Genomic DNA, 19,780 nt, shown 5'->3' with positions numbered 1-19,780 from the left:
GTTAACAGGCATGAAAACATTAATCTTTTTATAATCTCAATCAGAACTCTTGGGTTACTAGGTACATTGTCAATGAGCAGGAATTTTTTAAAAGGAGTCTCTTCTGAAGCGTAGGTCTTGTTGTGTGCTTAAAATATTCAGTAAACCATGGTGTAAACAGATGTGCTATCATCCACACTTTGTTGTTCCATTGATAGAGCACAGGCAGAGTAGATGTAGCATCATTCCTAATGCCCCTAGGATTTTCAGAATGGTCAGTGAGCACTAGATTTAACCGAAAGTCACCAGCTGCATTAGCCTCTAATAAGAGAGTCAGCCTGTCCTCTGAAGTCTTGAAGCTAGACATTGACTTCTCTTCTCCAGCTATGAAAGTCCTAGACAACCTCTTGTCCAATATAAGGCTGTTTCATATATATTAATTATCTTAGCTAAATCTTGTAGATAACTTGCTGGAGCTTTTACATCAGCACCTGCTGCTTCACCTTGAACTTTTATGTTAGGCATCTGCTTTCCTTAAACCTCATGACCTAATAAGCTTTGCTGAAATCAGTTTTTTTTTTCACCCAGCTTCTTCACCTCTTTCAGCCTTCATAGAGCTGAAGAAAGTCAAGGCCTTACTCTGGATTAGGCTTTGGTTTGTGGGAATGTGGTTGATTTGTCCCTCTATCCAGACCACTACAACTTTCTTATATAAGCATTCAGGCTGTTTCACTTTCTTATTCTTGTGTGCACTGGAATAACACTTAAAATTTTTTTCAAGAATTTCTTTGTATTTTCAGTATGGCTGTTTGACACAAGGCCTAGCTTTTGGCCTATCTCAGCTTTTGACATGCTTTCCTCATTGAGTTTAATTGTTTCTAGCTTTTGATTTAAATTGCTAGATGTCAGGGTACCTTGGGTGGCTCAGTCAGTTAAGCATCTATCTGACTCTTGATTTTGGCTCAGGTCATGATCTCAGGATTATAAGATCAAGCCCCACATCAGGTTTCACACTCAAGATGGCATCTGGTTGAGATTCTCTTTCTCCCTCTTCCTCTGCCCCTCTCCCTGCCTCTTTCCCCTTCATGCTTTCTCTCTAAAATTAAAAAGTATATATATATATTCACAAAAAATCAAAGTGATAGATGACTTTTCCTTTCACTTGAACACTTAAGAAATCATTGCAGAGTTTTTCACTTACCTAATTTCAATATTGTGTCTTGTGGAATAAAGAGGCCCAAGGACAGGGAGAGAGACTGGGGAACACCTGGTCCATGGAGCAATCAGAATATATGGATGTGCTTCATGGCACTGGAAAAAAAGTAACATTAAAGATCATTGATCATAAATTACCATGACATATAGTAACAATAAAATGTTTGAAATATTGTGAGAATTACAAAAATGTAACACAGACATGGAGTAAATGCTATTGGAGGAGTGACACTAATAGACCTACTTGACTCAGGGTTGCCAAAAACCTTTAGTTTTTAAAAAACATAATGTCTGTGAAGTGCAGTAAAACAAAGTATGCCTGTAATCAGTCTATTCAGATTTTCTGTTGTTCCTGATTGGAAGATTATATTTTTTCAAAGAATGTATCCATTTTTCCTAGTCAGTATGTTGGCATGTAATCTTTTACAATCTTCTATAATCTTTTGTATTTCTGTGATATCAGTTGATATTTCTTCTCCTTTATTGCTGATTTTGAGTCCACTTTGGTTTTCTTGATGAGCCTGGCTAAGGATTTATCAGTTTTGTTCATCTCTTCAAAGAACCAGCTCTAGATTTCATCGATCTTTTCTATTTTACTATTTCATTTATTTCTGCTCTATTTTATTCCCTTTCTTCTGCTATTTTTGGGCTTTGTTCTCTTTCTAGTATATTTAGGTACAAAGTTAGAGTTTTTTATTTGAGATTTTTTCTTGTTTCTTGAGGTAGGCATATATTTCCATAGACTTCCCTCTTAGAACTATTTTTGCCGTATCCCAAAGATTTGAACCATCGTGTTTTCATATTCATTTGTTTCTGTGAATTTTTTAATTTCCTTGAACCATTTGCTCTGTTTGTTTTCTTTCCTAATTTTTTCTTGTAATTCTAGTTTCATACTGTTATGGTTGGGAAAGATGCTTGATACAATTTCAGTCATCTTAAATGTATTGAGACTTGTTTTGTGGCCTAACGTGTGATCAGTCCTGGAGAAGGTTTCATGTGCACTTGAAAAGAGTATATTCTGCGGTTTGGGGATGGAATGTACTGTGTATGTCTGTTAGATTAATGTGGTCTAACGTGTCCTTCAAAACTACTGTTTCCCTCATTTATTTTCTGTTCTGGATGATCTGTCCATTGATGTAATAAGTATGGTGTTAAAGTCTCTTGCGATTATTGTATTATGATCAATTTCTTTCTTTACTGTTAATATTTGCTTTATATATTTAAGTGCTCCTAAGTTGGGTGCATAGATATTTATAATTGTTACATCTCCTTACTGGATTGATCTATCATCATAGAATGACCCTCTTTGTTTTAAAAAATATTTTGCTTGATAAAAATGTTGCTACCCCAGGTTTTGGGGTTCTTGTTTGTGTGTTTTGCTTCCATTTGCATGGACTTCCTTTTTCCATCCCTTCGCTTTTAGTCTGTTATGTGTCTTTAGGTCTGAAGTCTCTTGTAAGCAGTGTATTAGATGGGCCTTATTCTTTTATCCATTCTGCCACCCTGTGCATTTTGATTATAGCACTTAGTCCACTTACATTCAAACTGATTATTGTACTTACTGTACAGTATGTACTCACTGCCATTTTGTTAATTTCTTCTGATTGTTTTTGTAGCTCTTTTCTGTTCCTTTTTTCTTCTCTTGCTCTCTTCCCTTGTGATTTGGTGACTTTCTCTAATGTTTTATTTAGATTCCTTTCTCTTTATTTTTTCTTGTACCTACTACAGGGTTTTGGGTTTTGGTACCATTAGGTTCATATATAACATCTTACATATGTATATAAACACACACACACACCAGTATATTTTAGGTTGATGGTCACTTAACTACAAACACATTAAAACCAGGGCATTTTAATCCATCCCACCCATATTTTATATTCCTACCTCCCCCCCTTTTTTTAAGATATTTATTTTGGGTGAGAAGAGAGCATATGCTAGAGTGGGAGGAGGGCCAGAGGGAGGAAATCTTCAGGCAGACTCCCTGTTGAGTATGAAGCTCAGTCTCACCACCCTTGAGATCACAAGCTGAGTTGAAACCAAGAGTCATATGCTTAAGCAACTGAGCCATCAAGGTGCTCCTCCACATTTTACATTTCTGACATACTTTATGTTTTATTTTTATAATTCTTTATTAAAAGTATACTTGATTTTATTACTTTTGTCATAATCTCCATAGTAGCTTTAGAATTTTTTTTTTAATTTTTTTTTTAATTTTTTATTTATTTATGATAGTCACAGAGAGAGAGAGAGAGAGAGGCAGAGACACAGGCGGAGGGAGAAGCAGGCTCCATGCACCGGGAGCCTGATGTGGGATTCGATCCCGGGTCTCCAGGATCGCGCCCTGGGCCAAAGGCAGGCGCCAAACCGCTGCGCCACCCAGGGATCCCAGTAGCTTTAGAATTTATTCCCTACCTTTACTATGTTTGATTTTACCCAGTGAGTTTTGTTTTGTTTTGTTTAATTTTACTTCTAGTTATGGCCTTTTCTATTTAGAGTTCATTTAACCTTTCTTGTGTGGCTGGTTTAGTGATGGTGAACTCCTTTAACTTTTGTTTGGGAAATTCTTTATCTCATATTTAATTCTGAATGATAACCTTGCCAAGTAGAGTATTCTTGGTTTTAGGCTTTTCCTTTCAGCTGTTTGAATACATCATGACAGTCCTTTCTGGCCTGCAAAGTTTCTGCTGAAAAATCAGCTGATAGCCTTATAGAGTTTCCCTAATAGGCAACTTTTTGCTGTCTCTCTTGCTTTAAAAATTCTCTATCTTTAACCTTTGACATGTTAATTATTATATCTTGATGTAGATCTCTTTGTCTCATTTTGTTTTGGGTTCTCTGCTTCCTAAACCTGGATTATCTGCTTTCTTCTCTAGGTTAGGAAGATTTCAGTTATATTTTTTCAAATAAGTTTTCTGCCCTTTTCTCTTTCCCTTTCCCTTCTGATAGCCCTGTAATGCAAATATTAGTACACTTGATATTGTCCCAATCATCCCTTAAACTGCCCTCTTTTAAGTTCTTTTTTGTTGTTTTTGTTTAACTTGAGTGATTTCTACTACTCTGTCTTCCAGATCACTGATCAGTTTTTCTGCATCTTTTAATCTGTTCTTGATTCCCTCTAGTGAATTTTTCATTTCAGTTACTTTCATTCTTCAGCTCTGATTGGTTCTTTTTTATATTTTCTACTTGTTGATGTTCTACTTGTTTATTAAAGTTCTTAGTGCATTCATCCATTTCTTCTGATTTTGGTGAATATCATTATGACCATTACTTTGAGCTCTTTTATCAGGTAGATTGCTTATCTCTGGTTCTTTTCCTGAGGTTTTATCTTGTTTTTGTTTTGAACATACAGCTCTGTCTCCTCACTTTGCTTGACTCTCTGTGTTTTTCTGTTAGGTAGGTCAACTGCATCTCCCAGTCTTGAAGGAGTGGCCTCAGGTAGAAGATGCCCTATGGGCCCAGATGTGCAGTCTCCCCCTAGTCACTAGAACCAGGCACTCCAGGGGTATCCTCTCTGTGGGCTGTGTGTGCCCCTCTGATGTGGCTAGGTTGAGACTGCTGCAGGAATACTTAGTGAGCAGGACTGGTCTCTTGTGGGTGGTTGAGAGGCCCAATCATAGCTGTTTTGGGCATGCTGCTGAGTAGAACTGACACCTCTCCCACCCCAGTAGGAGTTGCTTTAGGGGGCTACTGTCTTAGGCTGCCTACTAGGTGTGGATGAGCAGGAACTGCTTTGGATGGGCACCTACCAGTGTATGCACATTGGGCAGGGCTGATCCATAGAGGAATACAGGTAGGATGAACAGTGGTAGCAGGGCACATGGAAAGAGTGTTAGAGTGGTGCCTGTAAGCACTTCCATTCTTGGAGGGAGTCCCTATAGATCCATGCCCCTACTGCACATACCCTAAAATTAGTTAATATATTTCCTTCATGTATGGCCCAGGTGCTTTTCAAACTCTTAGCTTTCTGTTGGGTCTGGGAACAAGTGAATCTGTGGCCTGGCACTTTTAAGAGCAGAGTCTCAGTGTTCTCTAGCCCTTGTGCTATCCTAGAGATAAGCCCCATTGATTTTCATAGCCAGACGTTATAGTGGCTCATCTTTCCTGTACAGATCCCTTGGGTAAGGGTGCCTAATGTAGGGTGTAAACCCCTCCTCAGGGAGGACCTCCACATTTGTGATTATTCCTACCATTTGTATATTGTCGTAACAGGTGTGTAGGTGTTGACTGTGCCTCTGCCTGCCCCTCCTACCTTTCTATGTGGCTTTTAATTTATATTTTTAGTTGTGGGAGAGCTGTTTTGCTAGTATTTGGGTCATTCTCAGAGAGTTTGTCTATATTTAGTTGTATTTTTGGTGTGTCTGTGGAAGGACGTGAGCTCAGGATCTTCCTACTCCACCATCTTGATCCCTGCTCCAACAGTCACATTTTAACAATAATTATTTAAATGATTTTAAATAACCAGTGTGTTACTATAAAAATGCAGCTTTTTTCCCCTCTGCATTTTACTCAAAAGAAGGTAAACTCATTCTCCCCCATGAATTTTCCAATAAGTTTTTTTTATAGCATTCACTTTTAAATTTTTTTTAGGGGGATCCCTGGGTGGCTCAGTGGTTTTAGCGCCACCTTCAGCCCCAGGGCACAATCCTGAAGTCTGGGGATGGAGTCCCACATCGGGCTCCCTGCATGGAGCCTGCTTCTCCTTCTACCTGTATGTCTGCCTCTCTCTCTGTGTCTCTCATGAATAAAAAAATCTTTAAAAAAAAATAAATTTTTTTCAGATGTATTTCAACAGTATTTCACATTTGAAGTGGATGCCATTTGATTTGTGCAACAGGCTATGAATAGAAAACTCGTGAAATGAGATAGTTCATTTTTTAATTTTTTTAAAGGTCTTCTGCTTTTAATATTTCAGACTAAATCTTAAAATAAATAAATCTTTTTTAAAAAGTAAAAACAAAAAAACAAACAAATCTCAAGACTAAACAGTATTTGTTTGGGCAACTTTTCTAAAAACATGAATTTAAGAAATTGAAAAAAGAGCTTATGTTATTGCACTTCCTTTAAACTTGATCAGCATGTTATTTGAACCATAATCCTCCTGTGACTTTCTGAGATATGTGCAAATTTACCTAATATATTTTGAGGTTTTTCTATGTGAAAGACAACATAAATGTTTATAAATATGATTAAGCTATGGATTCTATCTGATGTTTAGAAGGAGAGACTTATACAAAGACAGCAAAAATATAAGGCAGAATGTCATAATTGCTCAAGTAGTCACTGGAGCACAGAGCAAGTAAAGAACTTTTGACTGAGGGTATCAGGTCTTCATGGAAAAGGCAGTATTTTTATCTGGGCTGCTATAAGAGTACAATAGGATTTGAGGATTAAAGAGACAAGTAGAAGATTTTGTGACTAAAGGAACAAAGCATGCTTTGGAACCAGTGAGTAGTTTTGACATGCTTAGACACAGCTCTCTGTTGGAGACAGACAAATGTGATAGTAGATAAGATTGGAAGATGGGCAAGAGTCATCAAGAGATAATGCTATCAAATTGGAATTTTATCCTGTAGGCACAAGGAAACTTGCAGAATTTTAAAGTTGAAAGTAACATGATAATAGTTATGCTTTTAAAATGAGAGTGAAATAGATTGAGTTAAAATGTATATGGAAATATTTATTTTGGTTCCTGTCCACCTTTTATTATCCTTATCCTCATAGTGGTTCTTCCCACTTCATTCTCAAATGTAGAAAAGAAGAGGAGGAAATAGATTTTTAAAGAGGCAAAAAGAGAAATGAGGAACAAAGGAATGATTTCTTCACTATATTCTTCACTATATTGCAGTCTGTACAATATGTTTTATAAGAACACCACGCAGGTTGTTACTGGCAGATAATCTTATAAATTTTTATACTTGTTTCAGTAAATTGCATTTTCAAAAAATGATCTTAGGATCACTTCTAAAAATTTTATAGGGTTAGTATGCTATTAAAGTGAGATAATAAACATTTAACTCATTAATTTAGGAATTTAGATAGTTTTTTACCTAACTTGTAATTAGTAACTTACCTAAGTTATGAAAATTGTTATGGAATATTTTATTCATTCCCTTGGCAACATATTTATTTGCTCTGTGTCAGACACAGTCTTTACCCTCCTGGAGCTTTTATGCTAAGAGGGAAGAAAGATTTTGTTTAAAATTATAATATTATAAAATATATATATATAAAAATACATATAATATATATAATATATAATATAATATAAAATTATAATATTTAATCAAGATCCCAATAAGTATTATGAGGGAAAAGAAGAGGGTATTAAGAGACCATATATTAGGGGACTGGGCCATTTTGGGGATTTCGGAAATCTTTCCTAAGGGAGAGGTATTTCAGCCATGACCTAAAGTTGTAATAGGCATTATCTAGATGAATAGCTGGTATAAAGGCCTGAGTTGGGAAGGAGCATGCATCTTTGAAGAATTAAAAAGGCAGAGGTAGGCGTGGGAATGTGATATACTTGATGTATAGAATGGTCTATGAGATTAGAGAAATAGGTAGAAGTGGGACCACACAGGGCCATACTATGCATGGTAAAGATTTTAGATGTAAACTAAGTACAGTGAGTAACTATTTACATTCATGAGGAACATAGTCATATTTCTTTTAAAATGATTACTCTGGCTACAGTGTGGAGATTAGAAGGGAGGTAAGAAAAGAGGTGGGACAACTAATTGGAAACAATGTAGAGAGTATGTTGGCATGGACTTGTTTGGTGGACAGGTAGAGGAAGAAAATCATCAGACTGCATAAGGGCAGGCGGAGGACATAAACTCAGTTTTCTGGTATGAGCTACGATTTGGATAGGGGTTACATCATGAGATAAGGACCATGTTTGTAGGGGAATTATCACGTAATCAGTTTTGACCATGTTAGGTTTGTGGTGTGTATGTGAGACACTGACATGCAGATGTTGAGTAACCAATTGGATATCTGGAAATGGAACTTAAATCTAGGTATAGCCAGGTTTTATGTTTTAGATGAACTCTTCCATGTACAGAATATATCATGGTGTATTGAAAGTATGGAATCAAGAAGAAGTAAGTACCAGGTGCCTTATGAGAAATCTTGACAGACACAAATAGATATTCTGGCATATGTTGCCTCCATAAAGTGACTATTCTTTCAGAACAACTTGATTTCAAGAACTGAGGTTACATTCCTGGACTTTGACAAAAAGAGGTTTTGCTCTGTTTTTGTTGATGTAGATTGATCGTACTAAAAAACCAGCAGTCAAATTGCCTGAAGATTATAAAATAAAATCTGAAAATAAAGATCACGAGCAACAGTCTCCTCAGGATGGAAAAATAGTTCCTGATCGTTCCACAAAGCCAGTATTTCCCCCTCCGACTGCCATGTTAACAGATGAAGAAAAGGCTCGTATTCATGCAGAAACTGCTCTTCTAATGGAGAAAAACAAACAAGAAAAAGAACTTCGAGAAAGGCAGCAAGAAGAACAGAAAGAGAAACTGAGGAGAGAAGAACAAGAACAAAAAGCCAGAAAGAAACAAGAAGCTGAAGAAAATGAAATCACTGAGAAGCAACAGAAAGCAAAAGAAGAAATGGAAAAGAGAGAAAGTGAACAGGTTAAGAAAGAAGATAAAGAAACTTCAAAGAGGAGCAGAGAAATAACAGGAGTAAAAAGACAAAGTAAAAGTGAACATGAAACTACTGATGCCAAGAAATCTGCAGAAGATAGGGGCAAAAGGTGTCCCACCCCAGAACTGCAGAAGAAAGCAGTGGGAGATGTGCCCCATGCCTCTGTGGCAGGAGATGCAAATTCAGGCAAGGTGAGCAGAAACAAACAGTACAAACTGCCAAGTAAGTGAAATAAATTGTGTTATAAAAAGATGACACCAGTGGCATTCCACAAATAGGACAGATCTTTTAAGTAATTTTCTAGTGGGCGATTTGTACTGATCCATCTACATTTGCTCTTCTACTCTCCTTTGGTTGACTGGGAGTAGGGTTGCTTATTTTTGTTTATGAAATGCAGTATTTTTTAGCAATTGAGGTAACTATACTTTTCATTTTTATATGTGCTGTATGTTCATCAGAAGATTTGAGTGAAATACAATCTTCCTCTCAATGTGGAGGATTTAGGTGCCAAATACGTATATGATAGAGCTGTGTCTACTTAAAATATGTCCAAAATCAATGACATCTAAATGGTCCAACATTTATCTTTATCATTTATAGTGGTTTTTGTGGTCACGTCTATTGTCAGTTTGTTTGCTGCTTCATCTAATCAATAATATTGACAGTGATCCCATTAATGTTGCCTTTTTCTACCCTTGGTTATTTCCCAAAATTCATTCCCCCAATTTTGGGAAACATTTTTTTGTTGTTGTTCTTTAACCTAATAATAACTTATATGTTTTTTATTTTGTTTCCTGTATTATACAATTAACAATGCCTTTCCCTTTAAAATAGCAAGAACAGTTATAGCTTCTGTTTATAGTTCTGAACCAGCAATTCAGGCATAAACCAATATTAACAATTCATATTAATGGTGTACTTATCTGGGGAACACTTACCTAGTTAACCTTAACTATCAAAAATATAGCTCTTTGGGCACCTGGGTGGCTCAGTTGGTTGAGCAGCCAACTCTTGGTTTTGGCCCAGGTCATGATCTCAGGGTCATTAGATTGAGCCCCTGTGTTAGGCTCTGCACTGGGCATGGAGCCTATATAAGATCCTCTCTCCCTCTGCCCCTCCCCCACCCCATTCACATGCATGCTATTTCACAAAAAATATATATATCACAAACAAAAACCTTCCGAACACCTAAAGTTAGGGAAATGAAGCCCATGCACTAAATGTTCTCACTTTATTCATGGGAGGCTCAGAATTGAGCTATTACAATTTAATTATTGTCTGTTGAGTAGCTGTTATACACCAAGTATTTTTCCTGTATTACTTTATACTTCTAATGATAAGGCCATGAGGTATTCAATTCAGAAATAAAGTTGAAACTTAGAAGTTAAGTAATTAGCCTAAGGGCCTATGTGCAGTAAGATTCCAAAGCCACTTCCCTTCTATCTTGGTTCACTTAGGGGCAGGCAGTCGTAAGAAGTGAAAGCATTCATGCCAGATAGCCCTACAAATCTAAATAGCCCTGTGATTATCACATTAGTTTTTGATGTTACTTATATATAACACATTGAAAAAACTGTGTGTGTGTGTGTATACATACATACACACACACACACACACACACACACATATGGTATGCTTTTAAAAGTAGGCAAAATATTGGGCAGCCCAGGCGGCTCAGTGGTTTGGTGCCGACTTCAGCCCAGGGCCTGATCCTCCAGTCCCGGGATCGAGTCCTGCATCACACTCCCTGCATGGAGCCTGCTTCTCCCTCTGCCTGTGTCTCTGCCTGCCCCTCTCTCTCTCTCAAATAAATAAATAAGATCTTTAAAAAATAAATAAAAGTAGGCAAAAATACATAATTTATTCTGGAATAAAATTTGTTAAAATTATCACAAATATTTAGAAGTTTTTACTTTACTGTAGTTATTTTTTAAAGTGAATTCTTTGAAGGAACCTATGATAGGTTCCAAGAGGATATAAAATGGATTTTGTACTTTTGAATATTGTTCTGTATGAATATCTTATAATCTCTCCATTCTCTTCAGCATGTTCATTTTAGGAGAACATGACCACTTTGAAGGCAACCAAATCATGTGAAATTAAAATAAAAGAACAGTGTTCCAAAGAGGTCATGGTGAATATACACTGATGACCAGCAACTTATAGTTGGCCTTGTATCATGAGTCAGTGCTTCCCTATCCACCATGATATGCACACTCCCCGCCATTGATCATCAGTTTCTTTTCTTTTTTATCTTTAGTGTTAGGAAATCCCACGTGGGCTCTATCACCTTTAGTTAAAAATACCTACTTTGACAGTAAAACTAAATAAACTCTTCAGGTCTTTTTTTTTTTTTTTTTCTTTTATATTTTCAGTCTGATGGATTTACTTGTATTAGCTAGTGATTGATAGGCAAGTTCATATTGGAGGACAGTTAAAGTTTTCATTTCTGAAATTTTAATAATTTTACAGCCTGTTAAGATTAAAGGACAACCAGAAAGTGGAATTCTAAAGACTGGAACTTTTAGAGAGAATACAGAAGACCCCGAAAGAAATAAAGTAAGTTGTAGTAGTTCATTGGGTTGGGGGAAACACATGGTTTATAATCACATGGTTGTCTTTACTCTATTGTCATCCTCCATCTGAAAATCTACTTTCTGAAGAAATCTTTCCTTTCATAGCTGGTTTTTTGTTTTTACATGATTGATCCATTTATATGCTAAAAAGGAATAGATGTTTGTCTTCCTATTTAAAGTGTAATAATATATTCTACTCATTTTATGAAATTAGAAAATATCTAGGCCTTACTACATGATCCAGCAGTTCTACTTCTAGGTATATACCCAAAAGAATTGAAAGCAGTTCATAGCAGTGTTATTTGCAATAGCCAAATAGCCAAAAGATAGAAGCAACCCAAATATCCATCCACAGATGAATATATAAACAGATGTGACATATACATACAATGGTATATTCAGCCTTTTTAAAAATTTAGGAAGTCACCCAGGTGTCCTCACTAGTATAATTTTTTGAGATTCATCCATGTTGTAACATGTATCAGTAGTTATTCTTTTATATTTACTGAATAGTATTCCCTTGTGTGAATATACCACATACATTTTATTCATTCACCAGCTAATGAATATTTGGATTGCTTCTGCTTCTTTTGGGCTATTATCAATAATGTTGCTGTGAACATTTGCAAACAAGTCCTTGTGTGGAAATATGTTTTCATTTCTTTTGGATGAAATTGTCTTTGTGTTTTTGTTTTTTTAAAAGAAACTTTAAAAACTGCCATCATTGTGGGCTTGTATGTACACACATTCCTTTTCTCTTTGCTGCAGTATTTGGACTTTGAGACCACATACAGTTCTTAATTTTTAAACTTGATTTTAAAAATATTAAAGGGCAGCCAACACAAGGCTTTTTGGTTTTTTGGACAAGTAGCTTAAGTTTGCATATGGCAAAATTTAACCTTTTTTTGGTTTTGTTTTGTTTTGTTTTTAATCTAGGCTAGAGAACCTTTAACAAGAGCACGAAGTGAAGAAATGGGGAGGATCGTACCAGGACTGCCTTCAGGGTGGGCCAAGGTAAAACTCAAAATAAGCACATAAATAAATAACATGTGTTCTTTTCTAAAAAGCTTTTTTTGTTGTTTATTCTACATCTTCTCTAATGCAGAGTCAATTCTGTTTCTTCATTATGGAGGACAGAGAGTATTTCCCTAATTACAGCAGGGTTAGATTTCTCCGTATATCCAGTCTGAGATGATGGCTACAATAGATGAGCATTTTTGGCATTTGTTACTTAGAAACAGTTAATTTTTCCAATACCCAGAGTTCTTTGGAAGTTGAATTATGGAAGTGATTATTACCATTTTATTCAAATTATTTTAATCCAAAAGTAAATTTAGCAGTGGAATACTTTTGAGTGGTTTTTTTTTTTTTTGACCTGTTTTTTTGTTTCTTTTCCATCTAAGTTTCTTGACCCAATCACTGGAACTTTTCGTTATTATCATTCACCTACCAACACTGTTCATATGTATCCACCGGAAATGGCTCCTTCATCTGCACCTCCTTCCACCCCTCCAACTCATAAAGCCAAGCCACAGATTCCTGCTGAGCGGGATAGGGAACCGTCCAAACTGAAGCGCTCCTACTCCTCCCCAGATATAACCCAGGCTATTCAAGAGGAAGAGAAGAGGAAGCCAACAGTAACTCCAACAGTTAATCGGGAAAACAAGTGAGTTTATCCTAATTCTTAGAACTAGAATAATCTGCTATATTTGAAAACTTCTAAACATACTAGTTTATTAATACCAGGGAGTCAGAAATTTCTGAGGATGGTTATACCAGCCATTGTTATTTAGCACAGAGGAAAATATGAATGGATTAAATTCCTTGGTTTTTATACCAAGTGCTAACTTAAATATATCAGGGAAAATGATTATAATAAGTATTAGTGTAGATATACATTAATATAGAATGTACATTATTATATTTTAGGGCAGCATAGTATAGAACTACCTAGAAGTTTTCCATAAACCTCCATGGTCCCTAAATTTCTCTTCAGGGACCATAATCTCTAGGATTGTTGAGTTTATCTTGTTGCAGCTCTCAAATTCCAAACTTTTTTTTTTTTTTTAAACTCCACCTCTACTATAGAAGCAAACTTAAATAGTATTAAAATGACAAGTATTGTGTGTATCAGCTCCTAATCTTATTCTGTTCCCTTTTTCTTCATTGCATTTCTGCTGTTTTCTTCACAAGTAGTGAATGATCAGTAGGTTCAGTTAACTCTCCCAAACCAGATTTCATTTAGATGTATTCCTGGTGTGGTTCCTCTATTGCTCCTCGTTTATGATTGATAGGATTGTGAGGAGGTAATTGTCAGATCTACTTATCACTTCTAATCTTTACTTTTTGAGGGAGGGGTATAATAGAAGTATACATAAATGGGTTTATATTAGGGCTCACTATTAAAACTGGTAAGATTTCTTTCTTGAATCATCATTCTTATTAAAGTTTATTAATTTGAAGACAAGGGTTTTTTTTAAGACAATCACACATGCAGTTATGTATTTTTATATGCATTTAACAGAGGAGTACATGAACGTATACATCTGAGCACATATAAAGAAATGCTGATTGAAATATAGTTTAATCAGTTTAATCTGTTCTTAAATTCCTTTCAGGGTGGAAGCATGTTTAGGATCAATAATAAAAGAAAGATCAATTAAGATTTTTCTTAATGCTATAGCCATTCTAGAAGTTCTGCATATAAATCAAATACAATAACAAAAGCCTTCTCTAGTCCAAAAGCTGTTTAGTAGAAATGTTGATAGAAACATTCTGTATCTGTGCTATTCAGTATGGTAGTAGCTACTTAGAATTGTAGGACGTGGAACTGAGGAGCTGAATTTTTAAAGATTTTATTTATTTGAGAGAGAAAGAAGCGGCAGGAGCAGGAGGCAAAGGGAGAAAAGCAGGCTCCCCACTGAGCAGGGAGCCCAGCACTTAAGGACTGAGCCACTCAGGTGCCCCCTTTTAAATTTAAATAGCTACCTGTGGCCAGTGGCTACTGTGTCAGCACACCTCTGCATTTTGGGTAATAGTACCCAAATAATCTCTGCCTCTTTTGATATCTGTCCACAGTAATAAATTTTTTATTCTTTGTTTGGCATTCTGGTTGAGTTCAACATTTAGTAATGCTAAACTTTATTTAAAAGAATTTGAAAGAGTCTTCTCTTCCAGAGGACGGTACGTGTTCATGAGAAGCAGGGAATCTATCTCAGGGTATAAGAACCATAGACCCACATAAGAGGTTAAGGATACTTGTTTCTTGGGAGGGTCACAAAATAACCAGTGTTACCTAGATAATAAATGTCTTGTAAGACCCAGTACCTTATGACTTATTAACTGTTTACAAGATTACTGTGTACTGTGATACCAGTGCGGGAGTTTGCTATTTGTAGTCTGAACCTTAATTTTAGATACTGTGCATTTTAAGACATTGTGTACGTTTTTTCTTCCTCAGGCCAACATGCTACCCTAAAGCTGAGATCACAAGGCTTTCTGCTTCTCAGATTCGGAACCTCAATCCTGTCTTTGGAGGATCTGGACCAGCTCTCACTGGACTTCGTAATTTGGGAAATACTTGTTATATGAACTCCATACTGCAGTGCCTATGTAATGCTCCACATTTGGCTGATTATTTCAACCGAAACTGTTACCAGGATGATATTAATAGGTAAAGAAATTTCATACTTACTGCAATATAGTATTAAAAGGGTGATCTAACCATACTTCTTTACCACTCAGCTCCAGAGAAGACAAATTAGGAAAGGGGAAAAATATCTTTATTCTTAAGGAAAATATGAGTAAAGCCTCCTCTCCTCTCACTGACAGAAGAGGAGCAGTGCAAAAAGGTAGGGACATCAGTTAAGAAACTGGAGGTTCGCAGCCCAAAAGCAGCATGCTGGTGGGGTATAAGCAAAGTAAGATTCAGATGAGTGTTTGGGAATAAACCTGTGAATACTTTAGTATTGGGTTACAGTATGTAAAGAGTTTAATGTCGACCTTCTCAACCCACTGTACCTTGACTTTTTAAAAATTCCTTTATTTATTTATTTATTTATTGGTAATTATATTTGCAAAGGTCAAATCTCTTGGGGCATAAAGGTGAAGTGGCTGAAGAATTTGGCATAATTATGAAAGCCCTGTGGACAGGACAGTACAGGTACATCAGTCCAAAAGACTTTAAAATCACCATTGGGAAGATCAATGACCAGTTTGCAGGATATAGCCAGCAAGATTCACAAGAACTGCTTCTGTTCCTAATGGATGGTCTCCATGAAGATCTAAATAAAGTAAGAAATTTGATTTTTCTAAGTTGCAAAGGCTCTTTAGGGTTGCTCAACACTAATTTTTATAGCAATTTAAAATTATAGGTGATTGTTCAGTGCTAGTTTATTCAAATCTAGTGACTTTGTACTAAGGCAGGGAACTATAAAACATATCTGATAGATCTAATATTTTAAAAGAAATATATAATTTATATTTGTTTACTAATAAAACGATAGGTCGTATTGTGAGAAATTGTAAATTTTGAAATAGTTGTTACAGGGTACTATGTGACCACATGTATGTGAAAGTAAATCATAAACACAAATTTTATAAAAGATTAGCTATAGACTACCTGAACATCTTCATTATTATATATTTATATATATCATTTTCATCCTTGTTTATAAAATAAGAATTACCTTATATAACCAAAGGACTAATGTGAAAAGTTAGGCAAATCTCTCTCAGATACCTTTGGTATCACTGTTACCACTGAACATATATATACACACACCAAAAAAATACATCGTATTTTACACACATGTATGTGTGTGTATATATATAGGCGAATATAAATACATGTGTGTATCTATCCATGAGCCTAGGACAACAAATAAATCCTGTCTAGTTGTAGCCCTAACTCCCAGCTATGTGTGAGATGTCTTTTCTTTTCAAAATCAAAATTTCAACATAAAGTTAAAACAAAAATTTTAAAAATGTATTTTATGAATTCTAGTTAGTTAACATACAATGTAATATTAGTTTCAGGTGTACAATATAATGATTCAGTACTTTCATACAATAGCCATTGCTCATCACAAGTGTACTCCTTAATCCCGATCCCTTAAGAAAATGTATTTTTTTTTTAATATTTTATTTTATTTTAATTTTTGTTTATCTATGGTAGTCACAGAGAGAGAGAGGCAGAGACACAGGCAGAGGGAGAAGCAGGCTCCATGCCCCGGGAACCCGACGTGGGTTTTGATCCCGGGTCTCCAGGATCGCGCCCTGGGCCAAAGGCAGGCGCCAAACCGCTGCGCCACCCAGGGATCCCAAGAAAATGTATTTTATTAATTTCTATTTAATGAAATAAGTCATATAGGGTGCCTGGGTGGCTCAGTCATTTAAGTGTCCAACTCTTAGTTTCAACTCAGGTCATGATCTCATGGTTGTGAGATTGAGCCCCACGTTGGGCTCTATGCAGAGCCTGCTACAGATTCTCTCTCCCTCTCCCTCACACACTTTCTCTCTCAAATAAGTAAAGGAAAGGAAAATAAGTAAGATCTTAAATAAAAAATAAGTCATACTTCCCTGATAAAGGGGGATTTAGAGGAAGATTTTTGGCTACAACTTTTTTATAGCACTTAATGAGATTAGAACTCTTTCATGAAAGGAACAGAAATGTTTCTAAATCTGCAAAGTGTATTCCATATATTCTTTCAATTTTATATTTAAATGTCAACTTTGAGATATTAATATAAATTTTAATATTAATCTTATTTCCAGGCTGATAATCGGAAGAGACATAAAGAAGAAAACAATGATCACCTTGATGACTTTAAAGCTGCAGAACATGCCTGGCAGAAACACAAGCAGCTCAATGAATCTATTATTGTCGCACTTTTTCAGGGTCAGTTCAAATCCACAGTACAGTGCCTCACCTGTCACAAAAAGTCTAGGACATTTGAGGCCTTCATGTATTTGTCTCTACCCTTAGCTTCTACAAGTAAATGTACATTACAGGTAAGCTCAAGAATAAATGATTTGTAGAATAAATGCTGTTTATATGCATACAGATGTACTTTTTTAGATGAAACTTACACATAAATTTTGTTTTAATTATGTCTATGTATATTAGAAAAAGATTTTTTAAAAAGTTTTTAAAAGATATTTTCCTATAAAATACTTTAAGAATTGATGTTTTTTGAAGTTTGCATTTTGAAGAAGTTTTAAAAGTTATAAGAATTTGCTTCACAGGAGGATCAAATAAGTAGCCTGTTTTCCCCACAACAAGAGTGTGATTTAGCTAGCTTGTTGATATTTTTGTGTTTGTTTCCTCGAGAATGTCATTTCTTCCAGCAAGACTTCCTGAGACACCAGGTAGAGTGCAGACACGCAGGACTGCTTCCCTCCACCGTAGGCAGCACTCACCACACTCTGCACTCTTGTTATGGTCGGCTCTCTCGTCTGCGTTCCCCACTAGGTCATAAAGTTTGTGAGGGGATTGTTTTCTTCTAGTTCACTGTTATATCCCTCATGCCTGGCAGAGTAACTTATCGAGTAGACGTTCAGTGATACTGTGAAGACAGGAATTAATAAGTAACTGCTACTTGTTTCTGCCTCCAGGATTGCCTTAGATTATTTTCCAAAGAAGAGAAGCTCACAGATAACAACAGGTTTTACTGCAGTCATTGCAGAACTCGACGGGATTCTTTAAAAAAGATAGAAATCTGGAAGTTGCCACCTGTGCTTTTAGTGCATCTGAAACGGTAAACAATTTTTTCTACCATTTAGATGAAGGAATTCTAAGTCCTTCATTCTAAGTCATTTTGTTGTACTGCCTGCTAAGGATGCATTGCAAAGGAAAATATTAGGGAAATAAGGCAGAAATGAGGAGACTCTAGTTCCTTACCTTAGTGTTTGCAGTAACAGCAAAATGACTACATGACTCTTTCGTGTAATATCATCTTTTTTTTTTTTAAAGGAAATTTAATTATTACATTTCAAATACAAAATTTGGGGTAGCCCGGGTGGCTCAGTGGTTTAGCACCACCTTCAGCCCAGGGTGTGATCCTGGAGACCTGGGATCGAGTCCCACTTCAGGCTCCCTGCATGGAGCCTGCTTCTCCCTCTGCCTGTGTCTGTGCCTCTCTCTCTGTGTCTCTCATGAATAAATAAAATCTTTAAAATATATTTAATATATATTTATATATTTATTATTTATAATAATTATATATATAATTTTATATTATAAAACATCAAATGAAAATGTATTTATACAGTATAATACAAATGATTAGCCAATAAAATTTATCAAACAGTAAACTAAAAAAGGATTTAATCCTAGGCTGAAAGTGAAATAAAGAATTTTTTAAAGATTTATTTAGAGAGTGAATGCTCAGGGATCCCTGGGTGGCGCAGCGGTTTAGCGCCTGCCTTTGGCCCAGGGCGCGATCCTGGAGACCCGGGATCGAATCCCACGTCGGGCTCCCGGTGCATGGAGCCTGCTTCTCCCTCTGCCTGTGTCTCTGCCTCTCTCTCTCTGTGTGACTATCATAAATAAATAAAAATTAAAAAAAAAAAATTTTTTTAAAAAAGAGAGTGAATGCTTATGTACAGATAAGTCTGAGAAGTTTGAGACAGAGTCTTAGACTCCACACTGAGCATGGAGCCCAACGTGGGGCTCGACCTCATGACCCTGAGATCACGACCTGAGCTAAAACGAAGAGTCAGGCACTTGCCCAGCTGTGCCTTGACTCCTTCTCAGGGGTGCCCTAGGCGTCCCTGAAATACAGGATTTAAGTGTAGTCTTAAAGATGTTAAGGATGCCATTGTTGGGTGCAGACATTTTTTGTCCAGATTTCTCTAGCCTGTGAAAAAGATCTGGTCCTCTAATAGAGAGTTATAAAACATGTCCTAAGTGTTTTGATTTTTTTTTTTTTTTTTTTTTTGGTCTTTGTATATAATCTATCCATGGAGTGATAACTATGGGTCATTGTTTGATCTTTTTATTGAGCTATAATTTTAGTTTCAAGAAAGCACTTCTATTTTAATTATTTGCTTCATTATGTATTACTGGAGATTCTTTGGCAGTTATATTTTCAACATTGACGTGTTCAAATTCCTCATGTAAATTTTTCAACAACAGCCTGTGAATCAGTTTTTCTCTTCTTGAGGATTGTGGAGGTATAAACATTCTATAAATGATAACACATTTGTTCAGTTAAAATTTTTAATGCTGCTTACTCTTTGCAGAATATCTGAAAATATAAATGCTTCAGAATTCAGTTTTTAAAAATTCTGAAATAATATTTCACCAATATACCAGTATTTTGATGTTTAAAGGAGAATATGTC

At 35.9% G+C, this 19,780-nt stretch overlaps 1 protein-coding gene across 2 annotated transcripts in view; it reads left to right on the top strand.

The window, feature by feature from the left end:
* The window catches only part of USP8 (ubiquitin specific peptidase 8), a 65,756-nt gene that overhangs the window by 43,923 nt on the left and 2,053 nt on the right, over positions 1–19,780 (top strand). For both annotated transcript variants that reach the window (XM_041730037.1, XM_041730046.1), the window contains 8 exons: positions 8,469–9,050; positions 11,332–11,418; positions 12,372–12,449; positions 12,839–13,101; positions 14,896–15,108; positions 15,517–15,727; positions 17,211–17,447; positions 18,051–18,193. In XM_041730037.1, the coding sequence (XP_041585971.1) occupies positions 8,469–9,050; positions 11,332–11,418; positions 12,372–12,449; positions 12,839–13,101; positions 14,896–15,108; positions 15,517–15,727; positions 17,211–17,447; positions 18,051–18,193 (1,814 nt within the window). The remainder of the gene's footprint in view (positions 1–8,468; positions 9,051–11,331; positions 11,419–12,371; positions 12,450–12,838; positions 13,102–14,895; positions 15,109–15,516; positions 15,728–17,210; positions 17,448–18,050; positions 18,194–19,780) is intronic.

The sequence above is a fragment of the Vulpes lagopus genome, chromosome 2 (assembly GCF_018345385.1).
Source record: "Vulpes lagopus strain Blue_001 chromosome 2, ASM1834538v1, whole genome shotgun sequence".
In the NCBI taxonomy this organism is placed as follows: domain Eukaryota; kingdom Metazoa; phylum Chordata; class Mammalia; order Carnivora; family Canidae; genus Vulpes; species Vulpes lagopus.
The sequence above is the reverse complement of the archived record's forward strand: the minus strand, read 5'-3'. Positions and strand labels throughout refer to the sequence as shown.